A 19,144-nucleotide genomic window follows, 5' to 3' on the forward strand; every position below is an offset into this window, starting at 1 on the left:
TAATGTTACTAGTGTTCATCATAAGGGACTCCACCCTGACACAAAGGACACGGAGCTTCAACAACATGCTCTCTCAAGCATATGCCACTGCAGCAAGTGACCGTGCAAGTTAAGACAGCAGGGAAGCTGACAGCATCCTTTGCTGCCAACTGCAACATAACAGCCCAGACTTTGGTGGAGCTCATCACTCCCATCAAACACACCTCCCTACTACACCACTATCAGAGACTATTTCTCTGACCATTCTCAGAAAGATCCTGTGTTTTAACTGCAATATTCACCAAGGAAGCCGGGGCGGGGTGGGAGCAAAAATCAGTGAAATACTTAAGACTACTCAGAGAAAATCCTGTATTTAAAAGGCAATTACTCAAGACAGAGTAGAAAAGTCATATTCTCTTTTCTGCATTGGATTCAAAATAGATTTTTTAATTTAAATTCCTGAGTTTTTGGTCTCAGTACCACCTAAAGAATACATTACTGTACTCTTCCACTTCTTGGAAAGGGTTTGCAATAAATTTGTTTGCTGGGATTACACTGGTTATCACTTGAAGTCTAAAAGTGGATGCTGGAGAACAGACTTTCAAAGTTTGTCAGCAGAACCACTTAGAAGGAAATACAGTGGCTAACAATAATATTTTTTTAAGGTCTGGATGCAGAGTCACTCCTCACTTTGACACAAGAGGCATTTTTATCTCCTTACAGGAACTAAGACTTAACACAGATTTACAACTGAAACAAACCCACCCCTCGCAAGACCCCAAAAAACCAAATCAAACAAACAAACAAAAAAAAAACCAAACAAAAAAAACCCACAAAAAAACCCACCAAACCAAACAGGGGAACCAAAATAAACAAACAAAAAACCAAACCAAACCAAAAAATCCTGCCCAACCCAATCCCAAGAATTTCAGTTAATTTGACAAAGTTATAAAGACAGAGCAAGTAGAAGCAAAAGGACATGTGTCACTGTCTCCTACAGCTTTAAAGCAAAGAACTAAGTCCTGCAAAGCCTCTTAGTGGTTCCTGTTCTGTCTCAACATTTGACAGCTCTAGTAAACTCCTGGTGCCCCATCTGTTCCATGGGAGAGAACGATTCTCGTTTTATTTATTTAACCAGTCTTCTGTATCCGGCTGAGACAGCCTGATGTGTTGAAGGTAGTCTACAGCATCCTTAATTTTCATAACAGAAATTTCAAGACCTATTTGTAGCAATCACTACTCTAATGATTAATTGAAAGACTTAACCTGTTCCTATAGGAAGCCTCAGGAGTCTATGATTGGTACACAGTAGAAAACCAGAAAGTAGTCTCATGCTGACAACAGACACAAGCAGGAAGGCAAGGCAGCATGCACACTTACTCAAAATCTTCAAATTCCAGATCATTTCCCTCCACAGATGGGCTTGAGTTCTCTGAAGTGGAAGCAGAGGAGGAGGAAGAACGGAGACGGTTTTGTTGATATCGCATAGAGCGCTGTCGAATACTGTCCCTCCGGGAAAGATACTGGATCATCCTCTGAGCATAATATGCAGCAGGAGACAATCTGAGCAAGAGAAAAATATACAGATACTCATTAAACAAGTACAGAATGACAGCCAGTCCTAATTTTCCTTTTGAACTCCAAGTGCCAGGACAGTAACAGCATATCACAAAACTGACTGTTTGCATTTTATCTGTGAGCAAGACAGAATAAATAAGAGCCAGTAGAAGTAATTTCCCCATACTATGCTACACTCCCACGTGATTCCCTTGTTGTGCAAACAGAAGCACTACACAGTACCTATAGACAAAAAGCTCACCCACAGCACAGGGAAATTCGCTTTTCAGGACTTCTTGGAGCTCACTGATTTGTTTGCTGCCAGTTTGTTCAACTAAGCGCAGCAAGCACTACTTATAAGAACCAAGCCCCGTCCCAGTGTGAACTCTGCTTGCAATGCCAACAGCAGCAGAGCTCACATAAACACTGAAGGAAGGTGGTGGTATTGTGAGGGTACTTATGGTGCATGCAGGCAGTTAAATTCCACCCTGACACCTGATCCCATCAGATCTCGGAAGCTGAGCAGGGTCAGGCCTGGTTAGTACTTGGATGGGAGACCTCCTGGGAATATTGGGGGCTGTAGGTTCCAGTCCTGAGGACTTCACTGTCACTGTCCAAGCTCACTCGGCTGTGGCAGATGAACCTCAGGAGTTAAACGTTGGGGCCAGTTCTGTGCATGCTGTGCCTCACCGGAAAAAAAAAAGAAAAAAATAAGAAAAAAAAAACAACCCGAAAAATCCACTATGCAGGCCCGAAGGACACACCCATGTGGGCAGAGCCCTTCCCAGTTCTTTGTTCAGGAAGCCCAGCCATGACTTAGGAAGCACTGGAGTACGAAGCAGGGAAAAAAAAGGTTTCACAGCTTTGTTTCAACACTTTGCCATCTAAATGACAGGGATTTCATATAGTGGCAATTTCATCAGATCCACAAGATATATGTTAAGAGGAGCTTCAAAAGCCTTGCATCCCTCCCGACAGGAAAACTTGGCTCAGCAATTAACTCTTAATTCTCTCTCATGCATAACCTTGCCTTTGTTTGCATTCGCTATCACACACCAATATTACTTTCTTGATGCTAGACAGATAAAAACACATTCTTTTCCTACCCTGCCTATATCCACAGCTCCTTGCACATGCTTTCTGTGACACAGTTACTCAGTGTTACAATCACCTCAGATGCTTGATTTATCATTTTATTAGCCTTATTTGAATTTGACTTTAATTCTAATCTGGGGGAGCAGGGGAGATGACAACAACAAATACTCCCCTCACCCCACCCTGGAAATTAGATATAAGATGTCTAGTCCTTTAACTTCCCTTCCCTTCTCCTCTCTTCCCATTTCATACACGTGTTTGATTTTTCTTTTTTATTCAGCTGGTACTTCCCGGAGTCATAAAAATACAATCTCATTTCCTGCAAAGGCACCACAGGCAAGACACTGATAATGGAGAGAGCAGCCTTAATTTTAAATCTATGAACGAAAGAATAAACAGTTTAAAACAAAGAAAATAAAGCAAAAAACTTAAACTGAATTTCAGGGGATAAACATACATATATATTTTTCCCCCCCAAACTACATTCATTTTACAGTGGACCTCACCTTCAGCCACGAAGACTTTTAAAGACACATTTAACTTTATAGTGACTAATATCACACAGTTTCACTGTGCTACACTATAACCAGTGACAAAAATTCAACTCCATAATCATCTCTGATAATATGATTGATAAAAGACTTATTTTTTCTTCCTTCCAAGCTGTGCTGATTCTATAGAAACATATTGGAAATAATATTTTGCTTAGACATGGATACATTTCACATCCACAACAGCAGGGCCAGGAAATAATCACACCAGGTCTGATAACGTGCTCTGCTACTAGATTCGTATTTCAATAGAAAACTACATTTAACAGCATTTCTAGAGACTGCTCTCTACAGCAGCATGAACAAAAAAAAGCACTAATACCTCAAAGGATAGATTGTATTAATGTTGCTTTTGCTGCAGACACCCATTAAGGACATTGACTCTCTAATTGCACCATACATTCCAGGCATGTGAGCAAAACAGAAGGTGGCAAGAAGGAATAAAATAGAAGTCATGTAGACACAGAGAAAGCAACTGCCCCAAGGTAAGGTCCCTGCACCTTCCCAGATGCCATCTTGGTAAAGAGGCAAGTTCAGCAGACAGACTACAGGCTCAGGACTGTAAACACCTAAGTCAATAGGCAGCAAAAGGCTAAGGGGAACCACACACTCAGGTTGATTTTAATGATTCCTGAACGTTTCATTCATTGTTTAAGGAGTTAAATCTCTTCATGTTTACATCAAGTAGAAGGCATTGATGTACAAATGCAGCACTTCTCTCTACTCCCTGTAAGATTTAATAGGCCAAGTATAAAAAAGCAAGGCATTACTGAAGCAGACTCATAAAGGAGGAGCTGTTCTCTTCTTTGGCCTTTCCCATAAGCCAAACTCTTTGTGCATGACTAAAAAGAAGTCTACAGCATAGTATGTGCGCATACAGAAAGAAAAGGAACGTGGAAACAAGGGAACACGGAAAATATCGACAGTGGTCTCAACAGTCCAGCAGTGTAACCAGTGAAACTTTTCTTCTTGCTAATGTCACAGCAAGGGAGAGTTTTAAAGAAGGATATGAAGAATTGATTTTGCAGAAACTTAGTCTTCTAAAATTATGCAGGACACCAGAATTAACAAACACAATGATGCTTGTTAGAAGAACAAGAAAGGGTAGGCAATGAAGACTGGACACAATGGATGACAAGATGCCAGATTCACCTTCCTGACAGCACATGGTATAGCACACTTGGACAGACTGTGAAAAGGATTTCCAAACACAACACAAGAAGCTTAAGTCTGATACATAGAGAGAAAGGTGTGAGAGATAAAATATCTTCTAGCAGCTCAGATTTTTTTCTACAAAACCCCCTGTGATGCTATATATCAGTCTGGGAGCATCTTATTGAGTATTTCTATTTAAAAAAATTAATACAGGTGATCTTTGATGACAGCTTTATTTGATTCCTCTGCAGATTGCTTTTTAAGCTCAGTATGTAAGGAAACTGTGGAGAATGACAGAAAAGCCAAGTTGACCTTAGAGAAGTTCAGCAAGACCACTGAGAAATACTGCTGTAGTTAACATCACAACATTCACTCTAATCTGAGGAAACTTCAAAAGTTCTCTCCACCTCACTCCTGACCTAGGTTATTCAAATATAGTACCATTACAGACAGCAGATGCAGAAATAAAACTAACACAAACACGCTCAAAAATAAATTTTTCAGACAGTGTAGTTTAAAAAAAAAAAGACTCCACTGGAGACAGCTTGGTCTTAAGGAGGTATATTTTCAATACATACTTAAAACACATGTGCACATGCAGACATATGTAGTTGTCTACTTATAGATTTAGATGTTTATTTCACCTTTGTTTCACTTTTCCACTTTGTTATTTAACAGGTCAAAGACATGTCAAACTTATGATCACAGAACCAACTAAGCTGGAAAACACCTCTGAAATCAACAAAACCAATCTATGACAGAACACCACCATGTCCATTACACCATGGCCTCGTGTGCCACATCCAGTCTCTTCTTAGAACACCTCCAGGGCAGTGACTCCAGCAGCTCCCTGGATAGCTCATTCCAATATCTAATCACCTTTCCTGTGAAGAAATTCCTCCTACTGTCCAACCTGAACCTCCTCTGACTCAGCTTAAGACTGTCCTCTTGTCCTGTCATTTGTTGCCTGAGAGAGGAACTGACGCTCACCCGACTACAACCTCCTTTCAGGCAGCTGTAGAGAGGGATGAGGTGGTCTCTGAGCCTCCTCCAGGCTAAACAATCCCAGCTCCCTCAGCTGCTCCTCACAGGACTTCTGTGCTATAAAAACCCCTCAAAATTCAGTAACACTCCTCTTAATCCCAAATTCCCAGATTTCTAACAAGTTAGAGTGACAGTTAAAAATATCCTGCTAGCTTAGCATACCAATAAGGTTTATGGAGAAAGACTCTAATCCTACCCCACTCAAACTTCCAGCTCGTACTGACTACGCAGCTGTGAATCTCATTCTCTGAAAAGGACAGTGATATTTACAGGAACAAACTAACTCACTCAGAAGAGATTTCAACACTGGACCTTTCTTCCAAAGCTCCTTATAAACTCTAACCACTACAGCTTCTACTGAAACCTAAAAACCACTTGAACTGTCACATGAAGAGCATCATATCAGTTAAAAAATGGCTTCAAGCAGGAAAATATTTTTGACAATTCGCCTTATGCTAGGAAATGTCTCAGGCACTGATCCCTTTTCATACACTTTATTGAGCTTCATCACAGCAGATGCCCGACAGAAGGAAAAAAAATTCAGTAACCTAGGCAGGCTGTCCTTTTCTCTTTTAGAAGGCAGCTCCCAGAGAGCCAGAATCAATTCTTAAAATATCTGCTATATCAATCTGCCTGTTTTGGACTACATGTTTCAGAAATAAAGAACAGTGCACTCGCAGCAATTTAGCAGCTCTTGGCATTCATCAATTGACCTGAAGGTAGTAATACCTTTTAATTACCATTTATAAAATACTATTTGCATCTTTCCAAAATCAAAATCAAACTTTCAAAACCAAATACTTTACCTGTCATTTAATCAACTGCCATTTAGAAGCTTTTACATTTATCAGCATCGTTCTTACATGTAGTTGCCGAGGCCTTCAGCAGTCATTTAAGCTGGTTTCCAAATGACTTTACATAGAGCAGCACATTCCACCTTACTTCCACTAGTGTTTTGTTTACATCATTCCTGAGTCTTTGAATTTTCTTTACAAAGCAACTTTGTCCACAACAAATGGGAAAAAAACCCCTAATGTAAGATTTCACCTCTACAAGGCTTTATCTACAGAGATAGTTAGCAAGGAGTTATTTCCCAACACGATTTTACCATTTGGCCAGTTTACAATACAGCCTTTTATTTCAGAGCTTGTATTTAGAGCTTGTATCAGTGTAAAAATGCATGTTTTGTTGTTAATGATGAAAAAAATAACAAGATCAAAAAAACCCACCAAACCCCACAAAAAAACAAACATCCCTCAGCAATTTAAGATTTAATTTTCTTTCAGTGGTATTCCCGTACTCTCCTTTATGATAAATCCTAGCAGCTTTCAATTCATGCAGCTATGCCAGAGGTTTCCTAAAAGGCTAAATCAGATGTATTTTACACTTACTGCATTTTCCTCATTCATAGCTTTGTTAAACCCATCTAAAGACAGTTTATTTGTCACGATCTATTCTTTGAAAGCTTCCAAAGCATCTTGCTGTTCACAATTCTATCATTTCTTCTGACACAGCTTGTGGGTCACATTATCCCATCTGTTGCTGTCTTAATACACCAAGCAGAAACTGCAAAGATCACTCCTTTTCATTTTTGATAACTCTGCCACATTTGCTTTTTCTAGTCCTCTGAAACACTCCCACCTCTTTTGAAGATTAAGCAGCACTACAGGTGTTTCTATGTCTAATGTCAATGATTCATGACTCTTCAGAAATAACTGTCATATTTTGTTCTTAGTCAAGTATACATAACCTCCTGGTTATGCTCTCTCTCACACGGATACGCTTATGAAGACAATTCATTCTTCCAAGCATGTTGTCTGCTAACATCAGCTCCTAACTGCCTTTCCTGCATTCTCTCATTCTTCTGAATAGGCTATTTGGATTTGATTAATTTTTCTTCAGAAGGGATATTGAATATATTGATATATCTCATTTACTGTTGGACCTGCTTGCCACCTAGTGTTCTCCATCCCACACGATTTCAGGAATCCTTGTGCTTACTTGAACAGTAATTCCTTCCTCTTGTCCTCATTCTCCCCCTGACTTAACAGCATCTTCTCTCTTATTTTGCACTCTGTCCTCATGGCAAGTCATTAAGGAGGCAATGAGCCCAACATGAGAACCATTCCCAGAGGATTTAGTGAGTTATACCAAAGTTATGCTTTTGTCTATAAGACTTAAATACATTTAGACTGCATTTAACTTTTACCTGGCCGGATCTGGGTAGATCGGATGTTCCCGGGATCCTGCTCCATCATAGCGAGATAATGAAATGAGGGAGGACTCCAGCAACCTTCTAGAAAGAAAAAACAAATTATCAAGTCAAAGACCATTCAGGAATATCCCTCCTATTTATGCCCTACTTTTTGAAACCTCTTAAGACTACTTCTATCATGAGTGCAGAGAATTCTGCAACATACTGAACCACTCGCTGATGGCACAAGTGTTTTCACCACCACAGTTATTCGAAGTGTAATATTCTCACTGCACAGGAAAAAGAACACCTCGAGTAAGGAGGAAGAGTGGTCCCAAACCTTCTTCCAAGTTCCAAGAGAAAGATGCAGATATCACTTCTCCTTTGGAGACAAGCCATCCAAATGTGTCAAGTTCATAAACACTACCACTGCATTGGCCATCTGTCATATTCGTATCTACTGAAAGGTGGCTACACAAGGAAAGAGCCGTGGAGCACAAGACAAAGAACACACCTCAGCATCGGGACTTGAAGGGCACCACTGGTGTTTATTCACAGTAAGATATTCAATCTTAGCCTCAAGGCTTTGAAAGAGGTTTTCAGTTACAAAAAAAAAAGTTCTATTCCTCTGTATTTTTATTCACCACAGGGAGAGATACTCAAGAAGTAAATGTATGCAAATGCAGCCAGAGAGCCTGAATATGCGAGAAGTGAGTCTGAGTCACGAAGGCAGCAGAATCAAAAGTATATAGCAGGAACATGTCCTCCACCCTGGCTTCTACATGCAGCTCTATTGAGCTTCTGTCACAAAGCAGAGGACGGTATTGTTTCAAGACTGACTCATGGCCTGTTGCAGCCATTATATTAACACTAGAGAGATGGTTTGAGGCAGTTACAGAAAGTGGAAAAACCAGCAGCCGAAGTTTATAAGACTGCTGAGTTCCCTTTCAAGTCTTTCTGCATCAGAACTGCTAGATTTTGTTTTCCAGTCTGTAACTTAATGAAAACTGTTGTGGTGTGAAAGTCAAAGAGGTCCAACACCACATCTGTTCTATTCACCCACACACACAACTGTTGAGAAAGATTTGAATCTCTCAGCCTTAGCCCCACACTCCTAATGCACAGTTACCATTTGCAGTGACTACGAGCATCAACAGAGGAAGCAGGAAGAAGGACAGATAAAATCCCCACCCAACTTCCCATTTCTTGCTACATAAAGACAGTAGAATTGAAATGAGACATGTTTTTTTCAAGCAGCAGCCCACCTGTCAGGATCTCAAGACAAATTTTCACTGCCTTCTGGCAAATAAAAAACAAAACATTTTACATTATAGATCTAGAACGCAAAAAACCAGCAAGAGAGGGCTCCAGTTTTACAGTTGGAAAGGAGTGTGTCAGCTTAAGAAACTCAGTACTTGCCACAAAGCACTAGGACTACAGAAGGCAAGAAATCCTGTCCTCTCTGGCACAAAGTTGCTTGGCAACCCTTTGTCTTATTCAAGAACAGTTATTAAATCTCTAAAACTTTGGGATTAATTAATACCCCAGGTTCCCAGGTTACTGAGTCAAAAAGCTCTAACCTTCAACACTGATAGATATTGCTATCCCCTTGCCTCCCCAGAAATTTGTTGTACTTCAATCCTATCTTACCAAGCCCTCTCTTCTGCTCCAAACATATGTTAATATGTGCAAAAGCAGCTAATCCAGAAGAAACGGTACTACAGCTTTAGGTATACCTGAAGTCCTGCACTTATAAGGTATACTTACCACCTGCACGATATACAAACTGCTTTAATACAAACTGCTTTAATATCTTCTGGGGGGAAGGCAGGCAGGTTGACATTAGCAGAAGGGATGTTTTATCTACTCAATCAACTGGCCCTTTCTGAAACACTGGCTCAGAGTTCAGAGAATAGTTACTGCCACTGCCAACACCAACATGCCTTTTGGAAATCTGCTCTTCGGAGCTGCCTGTGCAGAGTGGTCCAAAAAGAGCAGTTTGCAAGAAACCTGGATATGCCAAGGCTGCCATCCTACTGGAACATCTTGCCTGAGCACTGGACTTAATCATGGAGGAAGAGCTCCCACAGCATGCAGATTCTGGCAGGGCCACAACCCTAGAAACAGCAGCTGCCTCCTGATGTGAGCAACCCACGCAACTTGTTTGATGCCATTTCTCTGCAATTCCTATGGTGTTCAGATAATGTGCACACATCAATCTCACTCCTGTCAAGTCTTGGTCCCGATACACTACTCATGCCACCCTCTTTTCTAGCCTTTCAGCGTCTATCCACTAAGTGACCCAGTAAAATCAGAGCCACAAGGGAAGATGACCAGTACATGCTGCACAGCCCAGCAGATTCTGTTAAAAAGAAATCCCCCGGTATTCTCCAGCCATATTTGTCTTCTCAGCTAGCAGCTGCCTAAGATCACTGACTTTGAGGGATCACCTTCAGAAAGCAGCACCAGCAGCTGTGCTGAAGGAAATCAAAATCTGTACCTACCAAAGGACTCCACAAGGGTGCAGAAGTAGAAGCAGGGGACACGTCACTGTAACTTGCTCTGAGTCTGTCAGGAGACCCTCCACTTGGCTTGGAAACAGCACTTTGAGGAATCCATAGTTCTTGTCTCACCATCCCATCCAATCACTGAAATAAATACTTGGAGAGTCTTGCTCTAGCAGGTACCTGGCACCTCAGATGAGAACTGGTATGTAATACTTCAGTAAAACACAAACTAACAGTTGCCTGAGCCACAGGATGGCCAAGTGTCCAGGTAAAAAGACTTCTTACAGGCTTCAGCAGCCCTGTGATGTTCCCTGAACAGCCTGCAGCTCCCTCCCATGCAGCAACAGGAGCTGCTGTTGCAGGAGCGTCTCGTTCACCAGAAGGGCTCTCTAACCAGTAGTTAGAGGGTTGTGAGAATCACAATTAAACACATTTCCCAAGACCCTTTCTGAGGCTGCACAGTCTGAGTTGAATGGTGCCAGCTAATATGGCCTTTCTAGCAGAACTTTCCAAGCTTGCCAAGACCAAACTCAGCTCCTGTGCTACCTCACAGTGAGGCACACAACCACATATTAGGGCCACATTCAGATCAGGTGGCCAAAGATAATTCAGTTAGAAGTACTGCTAAAAGTTATAGCTGATTTTAAGGTTGATTGGTAGATCTTAATTAATTGTCCTATAACTGTATCCTCTCAGATCACAAAGCAATGAACTGGGGGATGTAAGTACGCAGCGCAGGAAAAATTCAAAACAAGGCAACATGCAATCTCGTGAGATCCAGTCGGACTATCTCTGCTCCAGAGAATAACAATTATCTGCACTGAAGCAGCATACTAAGCACAAATAAAATCTATTATTTAACTAACTCATTCTATACTGAGCCCCTGAGATCCAAAGTTACAGATCCAAATGCATTTGGTACTGACAAACGGGCTCAATAATAGATACACCACTATAATCGTCAATAAAGAGTCCCATCTGTGACACTGGTAGTGTAACCTGCTGTCCCCTGGTAAGGCGCAGATAAATATTTTTAAACAAGGCCACGCTGCACTCTACCAAGTCGTAGATGTCACACTCGGCTCTCGCCACCCAAAGTCCCAGAAGAGACAAGGACTGTTTTCAGAAAGCCCAAAGTATAAGGCAGCCCAACATCCTACCATGTAAACACTAAAGCTTAGCATTTCTGTTACAGAAGATAAACATAACCCATGTCTGAAGAGAAGCAGCTTTGTTATAGAAAACTGCTAGCCACTAAACATCTGAGTTCCCAACAAAGAAGTGGGCAAAGAGAGAACAGAAATGCATATTGCTTGCACCTCCTTTTGAGACATTTCAGTAGACCATGCTGACTCCTGAATCCTTTCTGCAGCTTACAGCAACCTCCTCCTCTCCCACATCCTTCATTTTTGCTACCCAGATATATAACAGGCTAACACTAGGCTCTGTGGAAGCAATTGCTCCACTATCTCTGTCTAGACAATATGAAATTGTCACAAATGACATGTAAAGTGCAATTAGTAGAGAAACTGCAATTTCCACTCTCCTCCCCCGCTCATCAGGAAAAAAAAATTTTAAAAAATCACATATTATCAGCCTCCAGGTTGTCAGTCAATGCTGCAACGATGATGATTAACTCTGCTCACCCTGAGAGATGCTTCTGCCCCAACTTGCTAGAATAGGAGAAGGGGGATTGTAGATTTTTGTTGGTTTATTTTTTTAATTAAAACTACTACAAGATACAAATTGCCTCTGTTCAGCAGCATTGAGATCTCAGCACACTCCTGTTCTGTCAGATAGCAGTAGCTATGGAATTGCCACTCTACACTTGCTCTGCTACCCCAGGTCTGTAGCAATTGCCAGCAAGGGGGGAAAGGAAGCAAAGCCCAAGTTACCTCTAGACAAGGGAGACAGAAACAGCGTGCAGGCATACAAGACACTACAAGCAGAAAAGGGAAATTTCTCAGGAATGAAGCAGCTGAATGCTAGAAGCTGCAGCTCGAGGGGGAAAAAATGATGGAGAAATCTCCTCAGTGCGCATCAGCCACTGGACTATACCCAGATTCTCCCCACGGAGGTGAGGATCACCACCAAAACCTTTTGGGACAGAGTGACTCATCTTGGCCGGCTTTGAGAAGACACTTAACTGCAGCAAATTTAACTTTTCAGTAACAGTTTCTAAGGATATGTAATCCCTACACTACATCTTAGATTTGCTGTCAGAGCACACACGTTACTGAGTAGCACTACTCCAAGCCACGCTGAAGGAAGGGTTTTCATCCCCATCCGAGGAAGGCATTAACAAACACCTTTGAGGCTTAGTTAACTTAAAATCAACAGGGTGTTCAGTCAGCTACCATCCTGCTAAGCTGCTGCACACCAACAACCGGAGCAAGCCAGTAAAATGAAGCAAGGACAGCAATCACATCTACCCCTCCCAACAGACCCAGCCTTCAGCTATGAAGAGACCTTAGAGAAATTCCTAGTTATCATTTGAAGCAAAAGTACATTGACAACTCTGGCAGCTTCTGTGATTTTCCTCTCCTACTTTTGTATCTTCCCTGAAAAGACTTTTCTATTCCCTACTGCCCATTTAGAGGTGAAAATTATCACACTACGTCATGCACAATACATCGCTTTTTCAGCCCTCCAATTTCCAGCAGCACTCAGTTCTGAGCACTTGTCCCTGGATGTGCTCCTGTGGTTCCTCATAAGAAGGTAAAGAACAACAGTTCAAAACTAGATTCCCTTCAGTCACCTTCCTCTTACAGCCAGGCAATGTATAACCTAAAGATAACAAGAAAGCTGAAAGCATGAAAACAGCTGAATGTTCTCCAGCTGCCCAATAACAGCACAACCTCCCCTCAAATCCTAAACTCAATTATTAACTGTTAACAAGCCAAATTAATTCTTGGAGATAAATTATAGCCTCAATAGAACACTAGAAAACTATTCCAAATAAAAATCTCAAACAATTCAATACACTGGCTTAGGTATTTTTCCCTTCCCTTTTCTCAGAAGAATAGGAAAAATTATTCCAGACATTTGTATTGTATTGCCTACTTTCAAAGGGCAAATTGAAATCACATAAGCAGAAACCATCATGCATTCTTTTCCATAGCTTCATTTTCCATACAAGTTTTGTAGTTCTTGTCAAACAGAAAAACACTATTGCTATTCACCAGTTTCATATTCAAGCTCAAAATAAAAAAGCAATCAGTATGCAGCTCTAAAGACTGGCTGAAAAAATGACTTCTAAAATTAAGTTCTTAACATAATCTGCTCTGATACTTCTAAGCTAACATTTCTGGACTGTTTCAGCTTTCACATGATTATGGTTGGACATATTTAGCCTGGCATCAAGACTGGATTAGGACAGGTCAGAAACAGTCAAACAAAAGAATCAGTTTCTTAAGATACCTGTAACTGTCTACAAGAGACAAATAACCCGAAAGTTTCACTGCTCATTAAAACCTCCACACTCACTTTTACAGTTCTCAGTTAGTTCCTCCATTCCCTTGTTCACATCTGTGCCAAACAACTCATCCTCGGTGAGGAAAGACAGTTACTGCCTTTCTTATGAGTATCCAAACCCTGTTAGGCATCCTTTTCATCACCTTTTTTTTTGCTATTCCACATAATGTGCAACCTTTACATGAAAATTTTCTTTCTGTAGGGAAAGGAAATGGGCAATATGTGATCACAGACACGTTCCAAACACGGCCTTTGTAGGACACTTTGGCCTCTTTGTGGGAAAGAACTTGTGCTAACTCTGAAGGGCAACCAGGGACAGAGAAGACATTCTTCCCAACTGGAGGTATGGAGCTGTCAGAGAAGCACGTTTGATACAAGGCAGAAGTTATCACCAAAACCAACCTTTCCCCTTTGCTGATTCTGGGCAAGAATCCTACTGAAAAGAAGCTGTAAGGATTTCTCAGTCAGAGAACAGCACTTAAGGTCTTCAGCCAAGACGGGAGGGAGTACAGAGAGAAAGAGCACAATTACATTAAACAAAGAACTGTCGGTAAGAGTTTGAACAGCAGAAATGAGCACAGGGATTCGAGTTCTTCTAATCACAAGGTAGGAAGCAGAGTGTCAAGAAGAACATGTTTAACCCTTTAAAGTTTACTTTCTTCAATTTAACTAGAAAGTAATACCACTTGATGAATTGTGCTACTGCACCTCTGCTCTCTGACTAGAACTTCAACTTCTACTGACCACCTGATGCCACAGGAGCAACACAGCAGCACCTCTGGAGCTCATTGCAGGGAAAGTTGGCAGCTCTGAGGAAAGAGACAGACTCTTTTCAGAAGACCCAAGATTGCACTGTTAATCTATTACTTCACCTGCTGAAAAAGGCCACACATCAGAACAAAAGATTAATGAGCATTCTGCAGAGGTCCTCATCATACAGCACCCAGGGAATGATTAATGTGTTACTTCAACAGGCAAGAGGAAGCACACATCCATGATAGACATTAAAAGGGTCAAGACCAGCTATAGCAGCATTGATTAATTTGTCAATAACTCCAACATGAAAAGAACAATGAAAGGTCTTGCACTTTCATTTTGCAGAGGACAAAGCTTGAGCAGCAGGAAGGGAAGAAGAAATTTAGAGCAGCTCAAGCTACTGCATCTGCTGTTTTCCTTTACAGTGTCATTTTCACACCAGTGCTCTGAACAGGGCAGGCACCTCATCCAAGCTGAAACAGATACTGCATTCCTAGACCCTTAACAACATGCCACTATACCAGAAATTCAGCTGGAGGGTATGGGTTGCTAGTTATGAAAACAGGCTTGAAAGCATGGCCAGAACACAGCCAACACACTGAACTCCTGCAGCCTGCAGACAGCTTTACTCTTCTGAGGGCTCTTCTACCTACCTTCGTGTGTACAATGCATGCTGCAAATTCTCCTTGTTCTGGGAGTTCCCAACACCACAGATTGTGTGGACAGCAGAAATCTCTGCTTACCCATGCACTCAGATCTGCGTCAGCTTCAGGGATAATCACATAGGACTCATGTTTCTCTATAGAGAATTGAAGAGGAGGTGTCAGAGGTGTCTTTCCTGAGAAGGTAGAAGCCATATCGTTATCTCCATAGGCTTCTAAGGCTATGAAAACAGAAGTCTCACCACAAATCAATCAATTCCTTTAAAACGCTCTTGCTCAGGCTGTAGTAACGAAGAAAGCCAGGTTAACAGATCACTGGCAGGGTAGTTCAGGCACTAAGTCCAGCCTTCCCACTTCAGGAAGATAGGGCAAAGATTTGATATTAATGCATTTCAAGCAGAAAAATGAGTCAGTTTCCTGGCAGATAATGCACCTTGTTTATTTACAGCTTTCAGTTCCAGCAGGTGCCTTCTCAAGAAGAGCAAGGGAGGAGGTCAGTTACATCATCGCACAAACAGCCATTTGGTGCAATCGGTTAAATACGTACGCGGGAAATCTTTAAAATGCATGTTAGCTATTCAACAGACCAGAGCAGCTCCACTGGAGAAATCCAGTCATCACTGTTTTGGTTACAGCTGTATTACCGAGGCAGACCACAGGTCCCCTCTCTCTTGTTCCAACCTCAGAGTAGATGCATGCTGCCCTACTGCAAGTTCTCCAGTCCAGATTCTGCAATAAGGAAGAAAGAACTGGAGGAGGGCACTCTGTTCCCGGGCACAGCATGCTGTGTGCATTTCTAAAGAGCATAAAGAATGAGTGCACACACACAATATATGTAAAGTGACTGCACATCTAAAGACTAAGGGCTTGTATTAGCATAATAAAGGCACACTATACTACCAACATCTCCGGCTCCTCCCTACACTGAAAAAAGCTACAGAGAGCTTTTAGATCAGCAAGCAGGCCTGAAAGAGAAGGTCTGAGGGCCTCCCCATAACTTATTTCTTGGCAAAAAATAAAATCAAGTCGAAATTTAAAGATTGTTTTATGTGACTTATCTGAAGCCAGACAACAAGTTCCAGAAATCACAACTCCGTATTTTAAGCATGACCACCGTAAGCTGAGCATCATCCCCTAGGACAGAATACTAAAATTGCATTAAATCAGGGAATGTAAGTGAAAGACAGGAACAGGAGCAACTATAGCTGGTCAAGTGAGTTTGTCTGGACATGCTGCCCACCCTGGATCAGGCGGCTGCAAGGAAACTATGAGCCGACAGCAGAGGAGACAGACAGCCTAAGGATGGCTTTCAAGAGAGCGAAGCTATTCACACTTCTTCCCTGTCTGCAGGAAAGCTGAGAATGGATGTGTTTCATGGTGTCCTCAAATAGCTATCCGTTTGAAGTCAGCTGTCTTTAAACTTCTAAGCAATCTGTGTTTATTCAAGACCTTTGTTCTATGGTCACCTCATACAGGTCTTCCTCAAAACAAACAAATGAACAAAAACCCAACAAAAAAACATACCACACACATTTAAAAAAAAATCGCAATCAAAGCCAAGCCACCCAATCTCCAGACCTCAACACTCCTCAGTAGAAGCAAATATGTAAGCCGATTTGGAAGCACATACCTCTTCCATCCTCACTAGGAATCATCATTGGAAGCCAATTTCAATAATTTCCCTTGCTGCCATGCTGCAACAGGTGGAATCAAAGAACAGTCCCACAGACAAACACTTGTGGGGAAACAGGCCCCCATTTCCTAGAGATTGCAAAGGAATAAACTCTACCTGCTTCTTTTATATGTGAACTCCTCATCACTAGACCTGGACTACCAAAAAAAAAAAAAGAAGAATGCAGGAGAAGGGCAGTGGTTTGAAAGGGGAAACACCATAAAGGTATCTAAGAAAGCAGAGTTATTTCTACACCTGCGTTTGCAAGTCAAGCTGCTCCAAGAGCTGGGGAAAGAATGTCTTTTGGTATGCTACAATCATTACTGTAAATTTACATTCAGGCCAGGAAAAAGAAAAGGCAGTTTAGGCCTCTCTGCAAGTTTGGCGAAGACTGCGAAGACTGCGTATACACGCCCAAAAAAACCCTTTCCAAAGCACTGGGGGAAACTCGGCAGCAAGACTTTTATTAGTCACTACAAGAGGGAAAGCACAAGGCATTTTTTTTCCCTCATCAACCCTCACTGAATAAGTAAAAGGGCTCCAGCAACCTCACATTATTCTTAAATCAGGAAACCAGCAAAGGCAGAGGGAGGAATATTTGTGCAAGAAAATAGGCACTTATTTTTCTTGTTCTTCTTCGTAACTAGTGGCATATTCAAGAGCTCTAACTTCTATGACGTCAGTAAAACAAAGTCTTTCCTGCCCACACAGAGACAAGCAGGCTCAGTCTGGAAAAAAAACCCAAACCACAAAGCTGGAAGGGTGGCAGTAATAACCTCAGAGCATACCTATGCATTAACTGACCATTTAGGTATCATGGCAGTCTCTCCGGCAGTTCAGGCTATGGTTACCGTTTCATGATAAAATTAATTTGCATTTTCCATTTTTAGAAAAGGCCAAACAAACAATACCTTCCAAGTTTGTCCCCAGCCTGCACATCTCACCCATAAACACTGCTAATTATCATGTCTAAATGCTCGTGTCACCTTCAGACTACGACTTCACTTTATGTTCACAACTGACAAATTAGGTCTTTGGTCACACAGATGTGCCCAGGCTGTAATTTAGAGAAATAATTCCCTTTCTTCACAGTTTTGGCCATCTTCCCTCAAGCACCTCTTCCCAAGGAGAAACCTTTCATCTCTGCTTGCAAATCCATTCATAACTTCTGTTTGCTCTACTGTTCCTTACTAACTACTACTGTTCCTTACTAACTACTGAGATATTACTTATCAACTCAACTTCCAAGAATTTTAACAAGCATCTTTGGAATTATTTCTTAACCAGCCTGAAAACAGCACAGCATAAACTTTTCCCAAACTATCACATTACACATGGATGCTGCTACAAGGTTTATCAGAAAAATCTTTCTTTCCACAGCACAGATAAGGTCTACACACCATAACGTTAAACAAAATGTTGAGCCCAAAGTACAAATGCCAGGACACAAGCCTAGTAAGGTTTCCACAAGTAATGGGCCTGAACATAATGAGTGAGGAAAATTATGTTGGGTAGGACTATTTAGACTAGGCAGAAGCCACACTTCTACTGATATGCAGCCTGAGCCTGATATTGCTGCCTCTCTTCTCAGGCATGCTCTTCTGGCTCAAGTCTCCCTTTCTCAGTGAACTACACACCACTGCCAGAATGTACATTAAATACTTGAATAAGCAAGCCCTAACTGCTGTAAACAACTAAGAAAAAAGTAGTAACAACACGGATTCTGTGAAATAAGGAATGGAACAAAAGACAGAATACACTAGCTATGTGTTCTGTCTCTACCACAAACCCTATTTTGTAGATTTAGATAAGGTTCACCTGCTTTGGTTCTCTCTCCCCAAAAAGTAAAGTGAATAGCACTGCCCTCCTCTCTTATTTTGACGGTAATTTCGGCCACAGAACTGTCTCTTCCTAGGCAATTCTGTACCCGTGGCAGGGGGCAAGGAAGTGTTCTGGCTGCTTTGTTTTTACAGCAAGGATATGAGCGACATACACCCTTTCATTCAGTGCTTTGCACAGTAAGAAAACTACCAGAAGTCAATACATGCAGAGATCTGAACAGCTTGGTCATCTGGATGAAAAACCAGAGCTGCACATCAGAAGCTCTGGCTCCAGCATGAACGCAGAAATAAGCTGCAAAAGTGACTGTACTCTGTGCCTTTCATATACAGCACTCACTACTGCAGGGCAGGGATGGGGGCGTTCCTACCCTGACAATCTGCTTTAACCACAGGCTGGTCCCAGTTCGATCACAAGTCAGCACTGTATCTACAATTTAGAACCAGAAGAGGCATCCCCTCAAGGCCATGAGAAAGTCAGACCTCTTTGCATTAGGGAGGGAAAAAAATAAAGTAAAAAAAATCACCCACCACCTTCAAACACATTCAATGCTTTCTCAGGGAAAAGCCCCAAAATTTAGGTAATAGCTTGAAGAAGTAAATAAATACAGCCCCGTGGAAAAGGTGATCACCCAGACTTCAGCCAACATCTGCCAAGCA

At 41.6% G+C, this 19,144-nt stretch overlaps 1 protein-coding gene across 6 annotated transcripts in view; it reads right to left on the reverse strand.

The window, feature by feature from the left end:
• AMBRA1 (autophagy and beclin 1 regulator 1) overlaps window positions 1-19,144 on the reverse strand; it is a 131,266-nt gene that overhangs the window by 90,987 nt on the left and 21,135 nt on the right. For all 6 annotated transcript variants that reach the window (XM_071558475.1, XM_071558476.1, XM_071558474.1 and 3 more), the window contains 2 exons: window positions 7,591-7,677; window positions 1,360-1,542 (listed from right to left, as the gene is read on the reverse strand). In XM_071558475.1, the coding sequence (XP_071414576.1) occupies window positions 1,360-1,542; window positions 7,591-7,677 (270 nt within the window). The remainder of the gene's footprint in view (window positions 1-1,359; window positions 1,543-7,590; window positions 7,678-19,144) is intronic.

Source organism: Pithys albifrons, chromosome 6 (assembly GCF_047495875.1).
Source record: "Pithys albifrons albifrons isolate INPA30051 chromosome 6, PitAlb_v1, whole genome shotgun sequence".
NCBI lineage: Eukaryota > Metazoa > Chordata > Aves > Passeriformes > Thamnophilidae > Pithys > Pithys albifrons.